Source organism: Anastrepha obliqua, chromosome 5, assembly GCF_027943255.1.
Source record: "Anastrepha obliqua isolate idAnaObli1 chromosome 5, idAnaObli1_1.0, whole genome shotgun sequence".
NCBI lineage: Eukaryota > Metazoa > Arthropoda > Insecta > Diptera > Tephritidae > Anastrepha > Anastrepha obliqua.
In genome coordinates this window covers 79,007,800-79,027,428 of record NC_072896.1, presented here as the reverse complement: position 1 = coordinate 79,027,428, position 19,629 = coordinate 79,007,800, and the positions used below count along the sequence as shown (strand labels likewise).

Below are 19,629 nucleotides of genomic sequence, written 5' to 3'. Positions count from 1 at the left end.
ATTGCATTTTATTCACATATGGGCTGGCTTATAAACATTATTTAGTTTTAGTATATTATTTTGCCTCTCCATGTAATGCATTTAACGACGTTGCTTAATTTCTTTTTATTTCGTTTCTTTTTTTTTCTAGGCCATTTAACAAATACTACATTTAATACTATTCATAATTTATATCTATTGATAATTGTCGAGTCGCTCATTTTCCAAATCGATGTCGTAGAAACATGCAAATAAAAGAATTTAATTATTAACAACTTTACTCTTTCGTTAACCTTATAACTATTTTTCTGTTTTTATAAATATAAAATATCGGTTTAACATAAAAATTGAAAGCATATAAACAGGTAAGAAATTTATTCGCATCGATTTGGCATTTGAACGACTCTAATTTATAATGCGTTTTAAAATAATACAAAAAAAAAAGAAAATTTTATATCTTCAAACCCCAAGCGGCATGCAGAACATACTATGTATGCATTTTCAGCCGGGAATATTTTGCCACTTGGTAAGTTGCGTGCGTGGGTTTGCACAAACTATGAGAGTTATGCGATTAGACAGTTAATAAAAATAATAATTTGTATACAATTTGGATAAACAGAACGTGTAATTAAAAAAAAAATGATGTTTACATTGTACAATACAATTTAGATGAAGAGAAGTTTTAATAAAAAAATTGTAATTTTTATATAATTTAGATAAACAGAACTTTTAATAAGAAAATTGATTTAGATGAAGAGAACTTTAATAAAATAAATAAAAGTTTGCATACAATTTAGTTTAACAGAACTTTTAATAAGAAAATTAATTTTTTATTGTACAATTTAGATGAGAAAAATATTTAATAAAAAAATTTATAATTTGTATACAACTTGGATTAACAGAAAATTCAATTATTTTTTTTATAATATACAATTTAGATGAAAAGAACATTTAATAAAAAAATGTAATTTGTATACAATAAGATGAGGAGAACTTTAATAAAAAAATTATAATTTGTATACAATTTGAATTAACAAAAAATTTAATAAAAAAAATTATTTTTTATAATATACAATTTAGAAGAAAAGAACTTTTAACAACAAATTATAATGTGTATACAATTTGGAAAAACGAAAATTTTAATTAAAAAAATAGTTTTTACATTGTACAATTCAGATGAGAAGATTTTTAAATTTTACAATTTAGATGAAGGGAACCTTTAATAAAAAGAAAATAGAATTTGTATACCATTTGGATAAATAGAACTTTTAATAAAAACAATGATTCTTACATTGTACAATTTAGATGAAGAGAAGTTTCAATAAAAACATCAGCACTTTTAATAAAAAAAATTTATTTTTTACATTATACAATTTAGATAAACAGAACTTTAAATAAAAAAATTATTTTTATACTGAACAATTTATGTAGTTGAAGAACTTTTAATAAAAAATAAAGTTCTTTCCAGATTACAGTTTAGATCAAGAAAAACTTGGAAACCAACAATACATATATGCAACATAACTTCTTAACGATTATTTTTTTATAGTTGTAAATTTATTTGGAATGCTTATATTAGTAGATTTAACAATTAAATTCGAATATTTTTCAATTTTTTTATTTGCTACAAATAATGCGATTTCAGCGCTAATAATGAAGAAACTAAAGTCAAACGAAATTAGGAAAATACGCGTTATTAACAGTGATTGTTGTTGTTCGCTAATGAACGAGTAGCGAGCGGTAAATAAAACGCTGAAATATGTATTTATTTTATGCTATATATTATCGAACTTTTTAGCAAACCTATTATAATATTTTACTCAGTAACTTTAGCCATGCATTTTGTTTTTGAAATTACCAAAACTGCTGGTGTACGTATTTGTAGAAGCTTGCCGAATAGCGATTACGATTATAACGAACACTTTGTGACGAATGCAATGGTTAAACACATATCGGATCGCCGTCCACTAAATCACCATTTGTAAAAAAAAAACACTTTATTGAAGAAGGATAAAGAAACGGCGCATTTTATTAATCTAAATAGCAGATTGAATATATTACACGTTCTTCATCATTATTGTTATTGTAGCGGTACTTGAACTTAGTAATTAATCGTTTAATCGCACAACTCTAATAAATCAGACAATTTGGTATCAATACATTATTTTTAACACTCTTTTTCAATTTTATTTGTCTAGTATGAGATTATTCAAATTCTTTTTAATTCCTTTACGTTTATGCATGCATATCCTTGCAATTGCAGTAATATAGTATTAAATAGTTCTCAATATTTTTTTCTTATTTTTTTTTGTTCTTTAATGACATAACGATAACGAAAATTGTGTCAGCTATTCTCTACAACAACCCCCATGCCAACTTTTCATACTAAGCATCATGAACTCATATCAAAAAGAAGGTATATACAGTATATTTTTTCGAAAACAATGTTATTGGATTTGGAAATAACCTAAACTAAACGCGGATTAAGCAAAAAGAAATTGTATTTTTATTCCATTGATTTCTACTTTGATCAAAAATTTCCCCCGACAAGTTTCTTTGATTGTAGCACATGTCCTTAGCCCCCGCCCTGTTTACTAGGTAAGCTAGATTCATTATTTTGTTGTAAAAGTATTGCTGTTTTTGCTATTTTACAGTTCCTCTCCCTCTCGCATTTTTAGTAACAGTAATTTATTATATTCATTTTCTTTTCCATATATATTTGCGAGTAATCAAATTTTAATGTAAAAATCATAAAGACTGTTTTATTTATTATTATTTTCTTTTTCTTAATCAGTTGCACGTTTTTTATGAATACTCAACATAATTTTTTTTTTTGTTATTTTAATTCTAAACGAACAAACATTGTATTGTTTATTTCTTATGTTTTTTTTTGTGTGAAATTTCATTGGATGAGAGAGGAAAACATTTATGCTGATCGCTCAATGGTAGACCTAGCTACTTTAACGCAGTTGAAACGATGTACCGCAGATTTCTTTACATTTTAGATTTTCGCACACGTACATGGAAAATTAAATACTCAAAAATGTCCACACAATTAGTTGAGCTAAACGCTAATGTATTGCGAAAGCTATACAATTGTTCATACATTTGAATTTTTAGTTTATGTACTTTTTATTTATATTTGTAAAAAGTTTTGCCTTTAGATTTTTGAATTGTGCTAAATAGGAGAAAGTAGTTTTTTTTAGTAATTTTTTTCTTTATTCTTGCATTTTCCTCGCATTTTATTCCGCTTTATATGATCTCCCCTTTGAAGTATAACCATAAGAAACGCCGTTATTTAGACGTTCAAATAGCGTCTTAATCAATTTAGGTTATGTTTTCATGATTATTTACTTTTTTAGCCTACACTAAGAAGGTCGTCGTTGCTGTTTATTTATTTTTAGAACTGATCTGAGAGCAGCTCACATACTTCGCGGGTGACTGTTTCTTTGCTGGCGCGTATAGTCAGCCGAAACATCTGAAATTAATTAAAATAAAAACATATAAATTTGTCATATAAATGAATATGGAAATAACACGGACCTGCGCTTGTTTATTCGGCTCCAGACGCAACAGACAGCCAACCTGTTGCGTTTGCGTGTGTATGATACCTGCACACACCATATTATCGGGATTGGGGTCAACATTTTCCAATAGTTGCATGCCGAATCCCATTAGCTTATTGCGCGCACCAGACAGATCCAGTGGTTGTTGTGCCTTGAAGACCTTTTGTGCTCTTTGTTGTTCGCTATCAGTTATTATAAATTGTGATAAGCGTTATTGTTTTAAACATTTTCGTTGCTTCTTCACTTACCCTCCCAAATTTTTCCATCTTGCGAAAAACGATTCCGCATTCATTTCCGTTGGTTCAAAAAATTTATTTAATGTCAGTGGTAATTTAATGCTGAATTTTTGTGGCACATTGTTAAAGCGGAAGTTCACTTCGATGGTGGGTGTATCCGCATAATCCTCAATGCATTCAGCGGTGAGTAATTGCTGAATTTGTGCACCAGCTTCCAGTGTGGGGTCCACGGATTTCACTTGCACGTTAAGTTTCAGTGCCTCCTCTGCGCCCCACTGAAGTACTGGCATGAAATTCTGTACGGAATCAATAAAATTTAGAATTTAGTTTTTGTTTTTGTTTTGAAATCGATTTTTTGTTTTGTTTGATTTTTTTCGTATTTGAAAATTATTTCCGTAATAGTTCGCAAGGTTTAAAATTTAGAATAATTGTTTCACATGTGCCTAAAAAACTCACAATTTCTAGCAAATGTTTATATTATACAACCCAAAAGCATCACTCGGCCGCTATTTGTTACTTTCAAGGAAGAATTATTATTCCATCAGGACACAACTTCGGGGTACTCTTAGCCAAAAATGTGTGCCTCTATTGAATTCAACCTTACTGCAACAAGAGATTTCTGCAGAGGCCAAAAACAATTATAGTCTGAGAGTACAAGGTTTGGTAAATTTGGTGACACTATTCCTGGGGGTTATCAATAATGTATGTATGTATGTGGTTTGGCATTGCCATCATAGCAAACGATGTCTGTCCTGTTAATCAATTCTGGTTATTGTTGTTGTAACAGCATAAACATTCCTCATGCATGCTGCTGGGACGACAGTCTATCGCCGCATATGAATTCGGGTCATTCCGGTAACGTAGATCCGACTGTTGTACGAATGATTCAATTCTGGTCGATTCACTCGCATTAGTCTTCGGAAGTAGAATCATTTAACCAGGCGGCCGCTTCTGTTGCTGTTGTAGCAATTCACAAAATCTGTCTAATGCAGTGGAGTCAGCGATCGCCATCGTCTATCTCAAATAACGATAGGCCCAGGATACGCACCGCTTTCAAAGAGTGGGACCAGATGGAAAATGGGTTCAGATAAGCGGGTTCTCGCGCTTCTCTCCTATTACCTGTTACAATATCCAGAAAGTAATTGTGACAGAATAAGTCACAGTACGGATCTCGTCAGTCAATTACCGAAGATACCTTCTGACGTGCGTAGGAGGTGGTAGCGTACAGCAAACGCCTACTGGGGTGGTAGCTCATAAGGCGCCATTGCTAATTCATGTAAACACACACAAATAGGATTTTTTAACAGAACTTTAGATTATGGATGTTTAGTTTCCTAGCGATAGTTTCACTATTTTTTTCACTTTTTTCAGGAATTTTTTGTATTAGTTTTCGTTTGTAAATATTTTCACTGCTATTTTTCTAGTTTTACACTAGTAAACATAAAAACCTTTTTTAGCATCAAAAGTTTCTACAGTAAAAAACTAAAATATGTCAGAAATGTTCCGGAAATACTACGCCTGTGCATTTATTTTATTTTTTTCATATCAATCTTAAAAAAATATCCTTTCATTATGAGATTATTGCCGGAATTTGCTTCGATGTTTTCACACAACCCAATAATATAATAGAACTAAGGATTAGACGAGTTTGTCTACAGCTAATATCGAATGCTGGAACTAAGAATAAAAATATTTCGAAAAAATTTTCGTTTACTCACCGTCAACGGTGTTTGTGTCTTGTTGCCATAAAATAGTCCCAAACGTCCAAGGTTTTGCCGGAACTCGCTCTTCACACCGATCTGGAGCATTTCATTTTCAAAGAGTACTCCATTGTTCTTGAAAAGAAACTTCTTCGAGTTGTAAGTCGCCGTATTGTTATTGCCATAGATATCGCCCAACACATCTATTAAAGTGCCACTGCCTCCCGTATTATTTACGCCAGCAGGCGGTGTGCTCAAACCTAACAAATCTGCATTAGCATTACTATTCACCCTAAAGTAGAGTAAGCCAAAATTAAAAATATATAAAAATCATGCCTACACACAAAATCCATTCAATGTATACACACTTGTGATTTACAAGGATATTATTTTGCGCCAACGCATTCGGTGCTGGACTCTTCGACTCGCGAATCTCATTCTCGGGCACACGGCCAGGTTTTTTCTTCTTCAAAACAGCCAAAATGGAACTTTCGCGCTCGGGGAATGATGGCATCTCTTCCAATACAGTCGCCAACACATCGGTCGACGCGACAATACTCAGTTGCAAATATTCGCTAGCACGCTGCTGCAACTCGGCATCTGCGGAGCGTAAATTACTATGTTGCCGGAACACTTCCTGAATGTTGGTGCGTATCTCGGGGAAAAGATTTATGAATTTAATATATGTCGACAGCAACAATGCGCGTGTCATAGGTGAGCAGAGGTGATATTTCGAGTGTAACAATTTGAATTGTACGAGTGGAGCGGAACGTGAATCGCCAGCGATAAGATTGCCAAATTCGCCTAAAATGTAACCCCCTACTTTAACCATATTCTCATGGCAAGCCGGCGCCTGCAGAGCTTCGAAAACAGTTTTTGCTGCATAGCCTTGAACTTCCTCCCGATTGATAACGATCTGTATAACACGATACCAGACTTCCTCAGAGACATAATCGCCAGCAATACGTATCAGATTGAGTATGACATCAACGTACCTAATAAAAAAGTGAAGTAGGTTAGATATATTACAGGAAAAAAAATCTGATGCTTTGTCATTTTAATAATGCCAATGCCAATCTTTCATACCAAGTGTAATCAGTAGCGTATTTTTCAGCTAAAATGGCCACTTTTAGCACCATTTCTTCGCGTATGGAGTAGTCAGCTGTTTCCAAGTAGTTCAGCATTTCCTGCACGATTTCTTCAGCATTACCACGATCGCACATCGCATACAGCAAATCCACAGCCATTTGACGCACCGAAACATCCTTTTCCATCTTTATGTGAAGTAAATCATAAGACGGAAAATTATCGCAAATGATGTGACGACAATGGGCAAAACATAGCGTACGTAATAAGTTTCAATAGAGCACAGCCAGTGCTTTGCATTACCTACCTTCATGGATAGGATGACCACCTCCTGATGTTTCTTCACCTCTTCATGTGAGAATTCTGATGTGGCCAAATGACACATAGACTCCAAAGCTAAATAACGCAAATTTGTTTCGCGATTACTCAAAAACTGTCCCAGCTGATTGCAAGCGCGCACCAACAAATTCGGCTCACTATCGCTATGAATAATTAAATTAATGGCCTCGAACAGCACTGCATTCTTGGCATTCGAATGTTGGACTTTTTTACTTTTCGGTGGCTCTTGTGCCTTATTCAGAATCGTCTCGAGCGTTTCATTCAAACGCGCACGCACACCCGGTTCCTCTGTAACTGGATTGTAGTTCTGTAGCAAACGCAAAAGTTTCACCGACAACCACGGCGCTGGCACAAAATAATATGTGTAATCCTGCAAATCCGTATAGCTGGCAGTAACGATGCGCGACAGACGTGACACGGCTAGATTTACGCAACCTTTATACTCTTCGGGATTGCGCTTGACAAGTGCATCAATCAATGAAGTAGCAGCCGTAACCACGCCCATATGTTGATCGTTGAGCAAATGAATGATACGAGATGTCCATTCCCCACCTGGTATTATATCAGGACTGGAGCGGAATAAACGTAGAAGACAAAGTGCAGCCGATTGTTTTACAACGTCCATTGTATCACTGCAACCCGAATAAATAAATAAAAGTTATATATGTATGTATAAGAAAAAAAATTAGTACTAAAGTGCAAGTAACTCACCCCGATACCAATAACTTTGGTATTTCATTCGAGAAAGACTCCGCCATATCCCGACTACCAATATTGGCAATACACTGTAAAGCCAAATTCACATGTACAGGATTGCGCGATTGCAAATCATTTTTGATCGATTGTATGATCAAGCGTATCAAATCGCTATTGGTGTTCACCAACACCGAAATGAATAGGTAGCCCTGGAAGAGTTGAATGAATGAAAATATATGTATGTATGTATGTATGTATGTATGTATGTATGTACATATATATAATTTCGATTACTTAAATTGTGACAATTATAATTGATTGATATGCAGTGCAGTACATACAATTTGTTTTTCCGAATATTTGTTCGAAGAAAGTAAATTGACCGCCTCCATATGGCCAAAGTCGATGTCGTGCCCCAGCAGAAAAATAAATAACAGCTTACACACATATTTCTTCTTTTGATAACCGTCGAGCGTTTTATCGCCTTTAAATTTGCTGCGAATATTGGCGAGCTCCTTATTGATGCGCTTCACTTCGGCCTCTTTACTTTTACCTATTTGACGAAGAAGTGTAACATTAATATTTTCACATCAAAAACAGTTTGCAGTTGAACTGAATTAAAATACAAATACTAAGTATTATAATAGAGATAGTTAGCGTAGGGATAGCTAGAGGACGTGTAGAGTAGAAAACCATAACCAGAATAGTTAGCTCTTTAGAATAGAATGAATAAGGTGTTGTTGCTGTCGTTGTTGATCTTTTTGTTATTATTGTTGTTGTTGTTATTTTTGTCGTTGTTGATGTTTTGTTACTGTTGTCGTTGTTGATGTTTTTGTTGTTTATGATTTTGTTATTATTGTTGTTGTTGTTGTCGTTGTTGATGTTTTGTTATTATTGTTGTTGATATTTTGGTTATTATATTATTTTTGTTCTTGTTGTTGTTGGCTTTGTTATTATTGTTGTTGTTATTATTATTACGGTTTTTGTTATTATTATTATTGTTGTTGTAGCTATAATTATTGTTATTATTATTATTTTAATATATTAGTTAAAATATTGCCCATAAACTTTTGAGTAATGTCGTTGAGGTGACAATTCTTGATCGACATCGACTGTCGTAGGAATGACATTAATGGCGTGTAGCTTTAATTTTTTTGTTATGTACTATATTTTGCAACTGCCTTCGAAGTGCATAAAAATTTGTTAAATAGCAGTAGCAAAAATTTTTCAAGTAGCATAAACATACATATATTTAATTATTGTTGTATCAGCATCAACATTTCCCATACATATACAGGAAATGCTGCAGTCCTTGGCCCGATATAAATTCGGGTCATTCCGGTTACGTAGAACCGACTGCTGTGGGAACGAATATTTAGTTGTCTAAGAAGTTCATTAACAAATTGCTGATAAATGGCTTGGTACAACAAAATTGCGTTAGAGAGGTACCATTTTGCTGATGGACACTAAAAAATTACAGCGCAGGCCGCTAAAACGTGTTGAATGCTAGCAGATATACTAGAGAATATAAACTGAAAGCTTCGGTGCTTAGGATTAACCTCACTTTGATCGGCCAATCACAGCAAAAGACAATCAAGTAAATCAAATCAGGGAAGAAATTGAGAAAAAGACCGGCACAAAGTAAACAAGACATTGCTAGGGCACAAATATCCAACAAGCGCGAAGAAGGATGAGACACTTTGACCGGATGTGGCCGGAAGAAAGGCAGAACGCTCAGCCCAACCCTAATTTATATTAGGTTCCTTTAAAAAACTGGGTTTAGATGAGGAACAGCGCTGAATAGAGGGCACAAACGACCATGAGGTACAAGTGGAAACCTCATTTTCATTCATTCAGTCAAATATCCATAAACAAAATTTTTTGAAGCATCTCACAGCGGCCAAATGTGTTGTTGGCACACTATTAAAATAAGTGAAATTAATTAAAAATAAAATGATTAAATGTACACTGAGCGCGGAGTAAATGTGGCAAGTAAAGCAAGTCCAATGAAGCATAGCGATTCATGCTGCTATCATCAAATTAACATGTGTCTTCTGCGTCGCCCTACGCAAATCAATTTTGAAAAACTGGCGCCAAGCAGTACCAGCCACTGATTGTGGTCGCGCAAAATTCATGCCAACAATGGAGACAACAATCATGCGCGTACATTTGTACATATGTATGTATGTATGTATGTATGTATTTATGGAAAATGACTGTGAAGCGCATAACGATGCCATTTCTCCTATCGTTAGCAAACACTCATAAAATCAACAACAACAACAATAACAATAAAGCACACGCTTTAACGTATGAGTGAAAATTGAACAGGAAAATGTAGACGATAAATAGTTCTTGCAACGCATTATTGTACAATTTAGAAAGATTGACGCCCCTATGAATGCATCAACACCATTTAAGTATTGTATGTATGTATGTACATACGTAGGTATTTACATTTGTACTACTATAGCAGCAGGCAATATTATATTATATATGTATGTATGTATGTATGTGCATACATAAACATCGCTGGTAATTATTCATTAATTATGGAATACTCACAGTTTCTTATATCCGATATAAAAACCGCCAGACCTCTCATACCGTCCCCCCGCACAGGTGCCATTGTTGTTAATTTATTAATTTTCGCTAAGTTACTGCAAAACCGCTGAGATAAGAAAACTTTTCTTTTGTGTTGACCACAAATACAACGTTTACGTGATTACTGATGAGGACGCAGCGCTTCTACTTCACAAACCTTAATATGCTCTATGCGGGAGTGAAGCCGATCAGACACTGCCACAAGACGACTCCGTCGCCGGCGTCTTTTTCGGCGGATAGGTACTCAGAGAATTTTCACAAAACAAACAATCGTTAGTGGTCTCGACTCTTTCGAACAACGACGTCGTCGTCCGCACACTCACTGTAAACGGTCAGAGCTTTCGTTGCGTCCCTCGGCGAACTTGGTTGAGACTAGCACGCTAATAAGCGCCGCAACGGCAACGGAGGCAGATAAGATGCCTACCGACTGACTGGCTATGGTTGGATTTTAGCTGCGCCCGACACTGGCGACTCGCTGATAAACAAATGCAGTGATTTAATGTACTCTCAAGTCGGTCTGTTCAGAGAAATAAAACAACAATAAGAAAATTAAATAAAGGCAAATTATAAAGTAAGACTTTATAATAATTTAATTCATGATTTAGGTGCCTGTGTAACAACTAAAAACACACACACGCTGTTGAGATTAAATTTGAATTCGAAGATGCAAAATGTATTTTGTACGTGTTGTATATATGGTATGTATGTATGTGAGTGCATACATACATACATATATTGCAACGCAACGATGCCCGTATCGCTATTCGACCCTCTAATCACCGCACATACTCGGTGCCGACATAACAACATCGATCAAGACAAAAACAAAATGCACATGATTTGTAAAAAAGTCGAAAGTAAACAATGAAATAAAATCATCTGCAAAGCCTTGCCAAAATTTATACTTATAAAAAAAGTCGATACTTCGTATTGTACTAAAAATATATGTATGTATGTACATATGTATGTAGAGAAGTGTGGCTGTGCTATATAGTACATATTGCTGTACCATAAGAACATGAGTGTGTATGTACTCTACATATCTTCTGTTCAAAACGTATCCACAATTACTGATTAAAAAAAACGCGCTAGAAAGATCGTCAAAATATTTTTCTTTTCTTAATCACCAGTTAGTTGCGCTTCTGCTTTGTAAACTATGTTTTAGTAACCCACCGTTATAGTGGACGGGCATACGTGGCGTAGTAACACAAAGTACATGAAACTCGTGCAGGCAGAGAACACGCAAAGAAGAAAGATAGATTATAAGTTTTCGCCATCCGAAACAAAATTATGAGAGTAAATTTGGCTATTACCGCTGTTACATCTCCTGTCAAGTCAGCAAATCAGCTGATGTCTTCAAAATCGCTGAGAGCCGGTTAACGCAAATTCAGCTAATGGGCTGACGTCACTTAGTCACGAAGCGGTTTGTTTATGAAAAAACTGAGATGCGAAAACATCAACCAATGACAACACTTCATTGCCATCTGAACAACGACTGATTGGACGAGTGTCTGAATACATCTGAAATTGTGTTAGTGACATACGGAAGAAATCAACACAATCTGCACTCATGTTGCTTCGTTGCCATCTAAACAGTGACTGATTGCACGAATGCATGCGAAATGATCGTGCAGGATGCGGGTGCAGAATCTCTCAAGTGACGTGGCTGCCAAAGTTCCCCTAACAATTTTTTTTCACCATAGCTAAACCAAATAGGTGATCTATCAACCGCTGTGGTGAAAAAAACATTGTGATAGTAACATCGACTGCCACCTCAGCGGGGACTCGGCAACAGAATTCTGCCCGCTCATTTCACACGTATTCACACACACGTCCAATCAGTGGTTGTTCGAACAGCAACATAGTCGGACAGTAGCATGAGCGGAGACTATGTGGATTTTTTTCGAATATCATCAATACAATCTCAGTTCTTCCGTAAACAAACTGCTGTCATTACCCCTGTTACGTTAGCCAATCAGCTGATTATTTCAAATTCGCTGAGAGCCAGTTAACGGTGTGACTTTGGCCGCTATAAATCTTTTCATCATTGGTTAACAGTCCGATGTTGTACACACATTTGCATTATCTCTATTGTGGAAAGAACACTGAAATCAGGTGATCCCTCTGTCAGCATATACAGAAATTTGTAAAACTTTGTAATTTGTAATCGTTTATTTCAAAACTTGGGCGTTATGTATAAATTTTATAAAGAGTATCAAACCAAACCTGAGAAGGAAGAAGGGCTATTTAGTAAAAAGTTATTGAGAAACAAAATTGAATGATTAATTTTACGCCACCGAGTTTTGAGAGTTTGGTAAAAGTTTTAAAAACTCATGGAAGGCAAACATTTTGCACGTTTAAACTCAGCATTTGGAAGAATTATGTGCGGTTTCCTTTAATAACTCGCTTAATTGGGGTCAAATATACTCCTAAAAACCACAGCAGATATTGCATTTTTTTATTCATACTCTTTTTTTTAAGAGTGTTTAAAAGTATTTAATAATGAGTTTTTTTTAAAGGTGCTTCCGTAATTAAATAGAGTATTGTTGTAACAGCAATTAAATTCCCTGCAAATATTTTTTGGAATGCTGCTGGAGTGACAGTCCTTGACCGAATATGCATCCGCGTCGTTCTGGTAACGTGGAAACAAACTCTGGTTATATCGCCCGGAAGAAATGCACATACGCTCAGCCCAAGCCAGCTCCATCTTTAGCTGGGATTGGATGAGATACTGTGATGACTGGAAGAAACAAGAAACCATAGGCTTGAAGTGCATACCTCAAACAAATAAAAATTATTTAGTTTTCTATTATACACTACAAAAAAGGTAGGTGAAACGGTTAAAGTGCCGGTCTGGCACTCCTCAAGTAGCACTAAAGCGCCGTTTTGATACCCTATATTCGATAATGATTTTGTATTATCTTAAGTTGTCAATAAATCTATACTGTGGTGCGTTTTCAATCACATGGGACTCCCATAAGTTTGATCGTGTCAGCTGAGATGTTCTGCGAGTTCACGTTGGTAGGTAGCTGAGTTAGTAAATAATTTTTTAAGGTATTCTGTGAAGTTCGAAATATCGAATTTAGTTGAACATAGTCCAAGATGAATTCATTCAAGATGATGACACTATATCAACTGATTTTGGCATTGTGTGTCTTGATTGTCAATGTGGCCTGCTTCTTTGCTTCTTCTTTAAATGTGTTTACATTATCATTGAAATGTTGATATGAAGAAAAACTTTACGAAAAAGAATACATGTAAGTGTTGTTGTTGCTCCAGTGTTACCACCTTGAACAGATTCGCTCTAACATAGTCTATCTGAAATTGTATGTTCCTAATAAAATTTCAGGGCGGAAGTATTCAACTGAAAATTATATTATATATAAAGATTATTGAGTGAGTTTCCATTACCACGAATTCTTCTCGTCAGGTAAAACATGTCATATGACCCATGAGGACCGCAAGAGAAAGCCTAACTGAGGCTAAAGTAATTGGTGGGAGAATGGTCTCGGCCGCAAAGTTGAGAAACAACTCTGTTTTCTTGACCACGACAATACAATGACTCACACATCTCATCTTGCTATGGCCCTGATAAGGCATGCCTTTTTTACTACTGAACTTACCACTTTATGGAAAATGTTTTCGAGGCAATTAAAAGAGCGAAACTGGTCTACTAAAAATATTTGAAGTATGTGAATTTGGTTTTAATTTTATTGACAATTTTTCGGTACTTTTTTAGCAGAACGTATCGAAACACATTCATATGTACAAAAGAATTCGTTAATTCCGGTTCAGTGCCGGCAATCAATTCCATTATGAATGTATGTATCGGACTGAAGTCTTAGGCGCGCTAGGCACAATGTTGGGAATATCTAATATTAATGAATTCCATTTTTTTATTCAAAAGCAAGGAGCGTATAGAAATTTTACAATCAAGACTTTGAGTTTTGCCGAAAAAAAGTTCCATCTGACGCAGAAGTCTGAAGATACAACAAATTTTATTTAATTTTTTCCGATGAAAAAAAAAACAATACTCGTTAACTTCCCTAAGGACAAACTGATAATGCTCTATTTGGGTCAAACTTATAGTAGAAACAGAATCAACTTCGTCGAGCAAACTTCGTGGGGCGAAGCTATGCCATTAGGTGATACTCGACACAACATTTCGCCCATTTATATAGAACCAAAATTAAATTCGCATCAAAAGCAAAATTGATGAGTCTTCAAATTTTCCAATTGATTCAAATTATAAGTCGCCGGCGGCAGCGAAAAAATTAAAAATAAATGTACTCACGATGAACTTCGTCAGGCGAACTTTGGTTGTGTGCAATCTAATATACCGCAGTATGATTTAATTTTGACAGTGAAGTTTGGCCCAACGAAGTTCGTTCAGCCCACCATCCATATAATAAAGGAATGAGTATTGTAAATGCAAAGTTCCTTCGAAATGCATAGATCATGTATGATATAATTAGAGAGAGAGTAAGAAAAAACCTATAAGAAATCTGCAGAAATATATATACCTTCTGCTCAAATATGAACGAGACGGTATCAATAAAACGGTCCGCGGATGACATATGGCAAAAATAATTTTTTTGTTTTTTGGTAGGACTATTATAAGCTTACATAGCAAATTTCAGAGTGATATGTCACATAGTTTGTTTTCTGTGCTACTGTAAGCAAGTCAAGCTCGAGTGTGTTCTTCGAATTCTCTTTTATGACTTCAATTGTCTCAAAATGTTTTCCACGGAGCGGCAACTTGAGCTTGGGACACAGGAAAAAGTCACATGGAGCCATATCAGGCGAATACGGTGCTTGCGGAACGATATTAACATTATTTTTGTTCAAATAATCGCGAACAAGACGTGATGTGTGAGCTGGTGCATTATCGTGATGCAAGAACCATGACTTGTTGTCCCACAATTCCTTCCTTTTAAGACGAATGCTCTCGCGCAAACGCTTTAAAACGTCTAAATAATATTCAGCGTTAACCGATTTTGCGAGTTGTGCGATTTTCAAGCACAATTTCCTTTACTTTTCCGATTTTTTCGTCGTTTACTGATGTTGCTGGACGACGTTCATGAGGCAAGTTTTCAACCGATGTACGGCCCTCTTTGAACGATTCGTACCACTGGAAAACACGTCACGCGATAGAGCAGAGTCCCCATAGGTTGTCTGCAACATTTTTAAGGCGTCTGAAGCCGAAATTTTGTTGGAATAACAAAACTTCAAACAAATTCTTTGAATTTCCATTGTTAAATTCAAAGAACACACTCGAGCTTGACTTGTTTACAGTAGCACAGAAAACAAACTATGTGACATTCACTCTGAAATTTGCCATGTAAGCTTATAACAGTCCTACCAAAAAACAAAAAATTTATTTTTGCCATATGTCATCCGCGGACCGTTTTATTGATACCGTCTCGTTCATATTTGAGCAGAAGGTATTATACATATTATAATTAAAAAAAGAACGGGACGACAGAGTAATTAAAAAAGGATGGATTCTAGTTGCATATGCTTCGAAAGCAACTATGCACGGAAAGGAACAACTGCATCTACATATACATACATACATGTAAAAGCCTGGTTCAATTTGTGTTCAGTTCATTTAAATGTGAGACCGTTAAAGCGAAAGCTGTTGATTGGTGAGCAATAAATTGTTATAATTTAACATAAAAACATCTGAATCAAAGTTGCTATAATTACTAAACATTTAAATATAGGGTGGGCCATGTAAAATTTGCTTTTTGAATCAGCTATAAAAAAAACTAATCAGTATTTTTTCAAACTTTGAAGATTGAACATTGTCATTTATGAATGAAAAATAATATCGTTCAAATGATTGCCACGACTGGCTTTACAGTAGGCCATTCGATCAACCCAATTTTTAAGCACATTTTCGATTGTTTGAGCTCCAATTTCATAAATGGCAACTTCGATTTCGTGTTTTAAAGCATCATTTTCTGAAATGATTATGCAATTGTGTTAGTTATATACGGAAGAAATGAACACAATCGTCTCTGGATGGTTCGCAAAGCATTTGTCCTTAACGGCTCCCCACAATAAATAGTCCAACGGACTTAAATCACAGCTCCGAGGCGGCCAATTGATATCGGAATTTCGGCTGATTATTCGGTTTCCAAAAACGGTAGCCAAAAGTTCGGGTGTAACTTTGGCAATGTGACAAGTTACTGTAGCCGCGGCTCCTCGCTCATTTTCTAAAAAAATGGCCCGATGCCGCCAGACCAAAAACCGCACCAAACAGTGAACTCGTTGTGGATGCATTTGCTTCTTAACGTGTGGATATTCTGAGCCCAAATCCGACAATTTTGCTTATTGACGTAGCCACCGATGTGAAAATCAGAAAAGAAGAAGAAGACTCACCACTTTGGAAATAGGTTTTCAATATATTATTTCCCAATTTTGTTCAAGCGTATAGCGTCCCATTTAGTAAATGTGAAACCTTTAAGTAAATTATGAACACATTTGACATGTCATTTGTGTTACCATTCTCAAAAAAATAGGTGGTTCAAAAAGCAAACGCTATATGGCCCACCCTGTATAAATAGGTACATACAAATGTATGTACATAAAAATGTATGCTTACGCCGTAGCAAATTTGTGAATTTTTCGTTTCTAATCAGTGCAAACGAGACGAAAAAAAAATCTAAAACCTTTTATCAGGCTTCCAACTGCAAGACATAGCTATTGTTTAAGATAAAAAACTCAATATGCCACAGAAACCGGGCAAATTTCTCTGTTTATTAGTCATACAATTTTTTAATTTTTTTTTTATTTATTTTGAGAGCTTATCAAATTATAGAAAAAAATTAAAGTTAACATGCAATTCTTATGTTAATAATTTATTAATTACAGATGGAGGTAAACTATTACAACCTCTTCAGGCGTTCAAAAGATTCAATCAGAAGATCTGTTAAAAATTTAATCCAAAATATAGCAGCTTTGAGTAGAATTGCGGTAATTCATACAAAATGGAAAGAATTCGAAGTTGCTACTAAGGAATGAAAATTGTTTACATTCAATTGAAATTTGATGGGAATTAACTTCATGCTTATAATTCTTGTTTTGTACTCCACTTTTAAGTTACTGCCTCCACCTTTCTATTGTTTATTTTTATTTTTATTTTTTTTTATTTTTAGACTATTTCATAAAACCAAGAAAATGTCTATAATTGTTAACTTTTCTTCAGCAGCATCACCTAATGGGGATTAAATAGTTTTTTAACCGAGTTCAAAAATTAGTCAATGTAAATATTGCATATTTTTAGATTATTTCAATGATTGATTTGTAACAAGCTTGTAAGTTTAGACCAGTAGAAAAGGGCTCTTTTATTATATTATTTTTTAGATATTTTTAAACCGACCAAGAACGGGCAGAGATGATGGAAGAGGCTCATAATCCAGAGATCTCACTTCTTCACCAACCTCTTTCAGGTCTTCATTTAGACAGGTATGCTTTGAATTACATTATGGATTCGGCCGCCGTAGGCGAATAGGTTGGTGCGTGACTACAATTCGGATTTCGGAGAAGGTAGGTTCGAATCTCTGTGAAACACCAAACTGAATAAAAAGTTTTTTCTAATCGCGGTCGCCCCTCAGCAAGCAATGGCAAACCTACGAGTAGTATATTTTTGCCATAAAAAAATCTCCTCATAAAAAAAATATCTAGCGTTCGGAGTCTCCTTAAAACTGTAGGCCCCTCCATTTGTGAAACAACATCAAGACGCACCTCACAAATAGGAGCTGCTGCTCCAGCCAAATACCCAAAAAGGGTGCAAGTGCCAATTATGTATATATATACTATATATAGCATACCTGTATTTCTGCATGAAATGTTCGCAATTATAGTAATAAGATGTAAATAATACTATAATATGGTTTGTACGCGACTATCATATAGTTGGTCTCAGAATCGTAGCCCACATAAAACATTAAAAAATATAAAACTTGATTTTTTGAGAGCGGTTTTCCCTCTGCCCCTCATGCAACAAGATAGTAGGTATAACAAGAAAATCCCTTAAACCCCATAATTTGAACTGCAACAAAATGCAAAAAAAATTCGCCAATGTGGCATTGGCATTGCTTGATTCATCACGCTGTTACCTGACATACTTATTTACATTATACTTAAATACAAATTGCACTGCTTTATTATTTAAATTAATGTTTTCTCCCATAGAGTTCCCCGGCATTTCGGGCATGAAAGACATATTAAGCTGTTTTGCTCACACATTGCTTTCTTTTACTTATGTATATTCCATATTTTTGGTAATTGGTTTTAATTTTTTAGTTCTACGTTGCTATTGGCACTGTTTCGCTTTACTAACACGTCCCTATCGATGTCTAGCTGAACGCCCCTAACTGCATTAAACGATGACGAAGGCGAAAACGTTCGAATAAAATACCTTTTCAACGAATGTGCACTTTCATTTAATCGAGCGGTTTACTTTGATCTTATATCCACGGCACGAGAATGGAATGTTAGTAGTTCCGTCTGAATATTTGGGTTATTTCTTACTTTACAAGATTACAACATCGACAAAGAGGACACCGACCGCGACACGACGGCTTCTTTAACAGAAATTGCAATCAATTTCGGCCAAAATGGGCGTATCAGAAACCACTTTTCTTGTAGCTTACGTATTCATGTACAATTTCGTAGTTAAATCAGAAAGAACGCTTTCAGTTTTCAAGCGTTTTAATTTAACAAAATTTCTGCATACAATACAACACAGCACAAGTGAAAATGAAAATTTTTATTGATTTTTCCTTACGTTGACTTTTCACACACTTTTCTCTAACATTCGCTTTTCCCGAACAGTGCTGCCATTCCATCCATGAATTATACTTCTTCTATAAGTGATATATTCACAATAGACCGGCACCGATATATAGCAATGCTGCCCCTTAATTAGAATTTAAATAAAATTGCAGATTGAGTTTTTATAATCAATATTAATTTGTATTAAAAATTGTTTTGACAATGAAATTAAATGGTAGGACAATTCACGATCTGGCTTGAAACTCAACAACCTAATAAGGTTCTTTAACCTCACAGAAACGCTAGTTTCGGAATGAATCAGCACTTTAATCCACAAGCAATTCACGTTTTAGTGGATTTCTGGTAGAATGGTATGCGCATTTAGAAGAAATTAATCTTAATACGAAAAAACTGTTGATGTTTATTTCGATTAGTACTATTTTGCTTCTGCATTGGAATAGATGTGCGCAAGCATAAAACGTTTATAATATCGATAACAAATACTAGTTTTTTGTGGGTGTGAAATTATAAGCAATTTGGATTCGTGATAACTGTTTGAAGTGAAGATATCACTGAAGTTCGTAGAAAATTTGTAACTACTATCAGCTATCTATAGCTGAATGAGAACTATCTATTTGA

General features: G+C 34.9%; 1 protein-coding gene across 3 annotated transcripts; it reads right to left on the bottom strand.

Annotated features, from left to right (window-relative positions):
- Positions 1-2,221: 2,221 nt before the first annotated feature.
- On the bottom strand, positions 2,222-19,064 carry LOC129247052 (AP-2 complex subunit alpha). Of its 3 annotated transcripts, none has more exons than XM_054885926.1 (11): positions 19,004-19,064; positions 10,168-10,723; positions 7,944-8,155; positions 7,618-7,811; positions 6,875-7,538; positions 6,568-6,755; positions 5,850-6,476; positions 5,500-5,773; positions 3,794-4,077; positions 3,523-3,727; positions 2,222-3,457 (listed from the first exon to the last, which is right to left on the bottom strand). In XM_054885926.1, the coding sequence occupies exons 2-11, from the start codon at positions 10,229-10,231 to the stop codon at positions 3,380-3,382; spliced, it is 2,790 nt and encodes a 929-aa protein (XP_054741901.1). In that variant the 5' UTR covers positions 10,232-10,723; positions 19,004-19,064; the 3' UTR covers positions 2,222-3,379. The 3 variants fall into 3 exon arrangements, with proteins under 3 accessions (XP_054741901.1, XP_054741898.1, XP_054741900.1); XM_054885923.1 differs by lacking the exon at positions 19,004-19,064 and adding an exon at positions 18,635-18,997; XM_054885925.1 differs by lacking the exon at positions 19,004-19,064 and adding an exon at positions 18,870-18,997.
- Between the last annotated feature and the right edge of the window lie 565 nt (positions 19,065-19,629).

Excerpts from the sequence above, each read along its gene's own strand:
- LOC129247052 (XM_054885926.1), bottom strand. The coding sequence starts at position 10,231 with ATGGCACCTGTGCGGGGGGACGGTATGAGAGGTCTGGCGGTTTTTATA. Across the intron at positions 7,812-7,943 it reads AATATTCGGAAAAACAAATT|GGCTACCTATTCATTTCGGT; the intron begins GTATGTACTGCA and ends CAACTCTTCCAG. Across the intron at positions 6,477-6,567 it reads TACGCTACTGATTACACTTG|GTACGTTGATGTCATACTCA; the intron begins GTATGAAAGATT and ends CTTTTTTATTAG.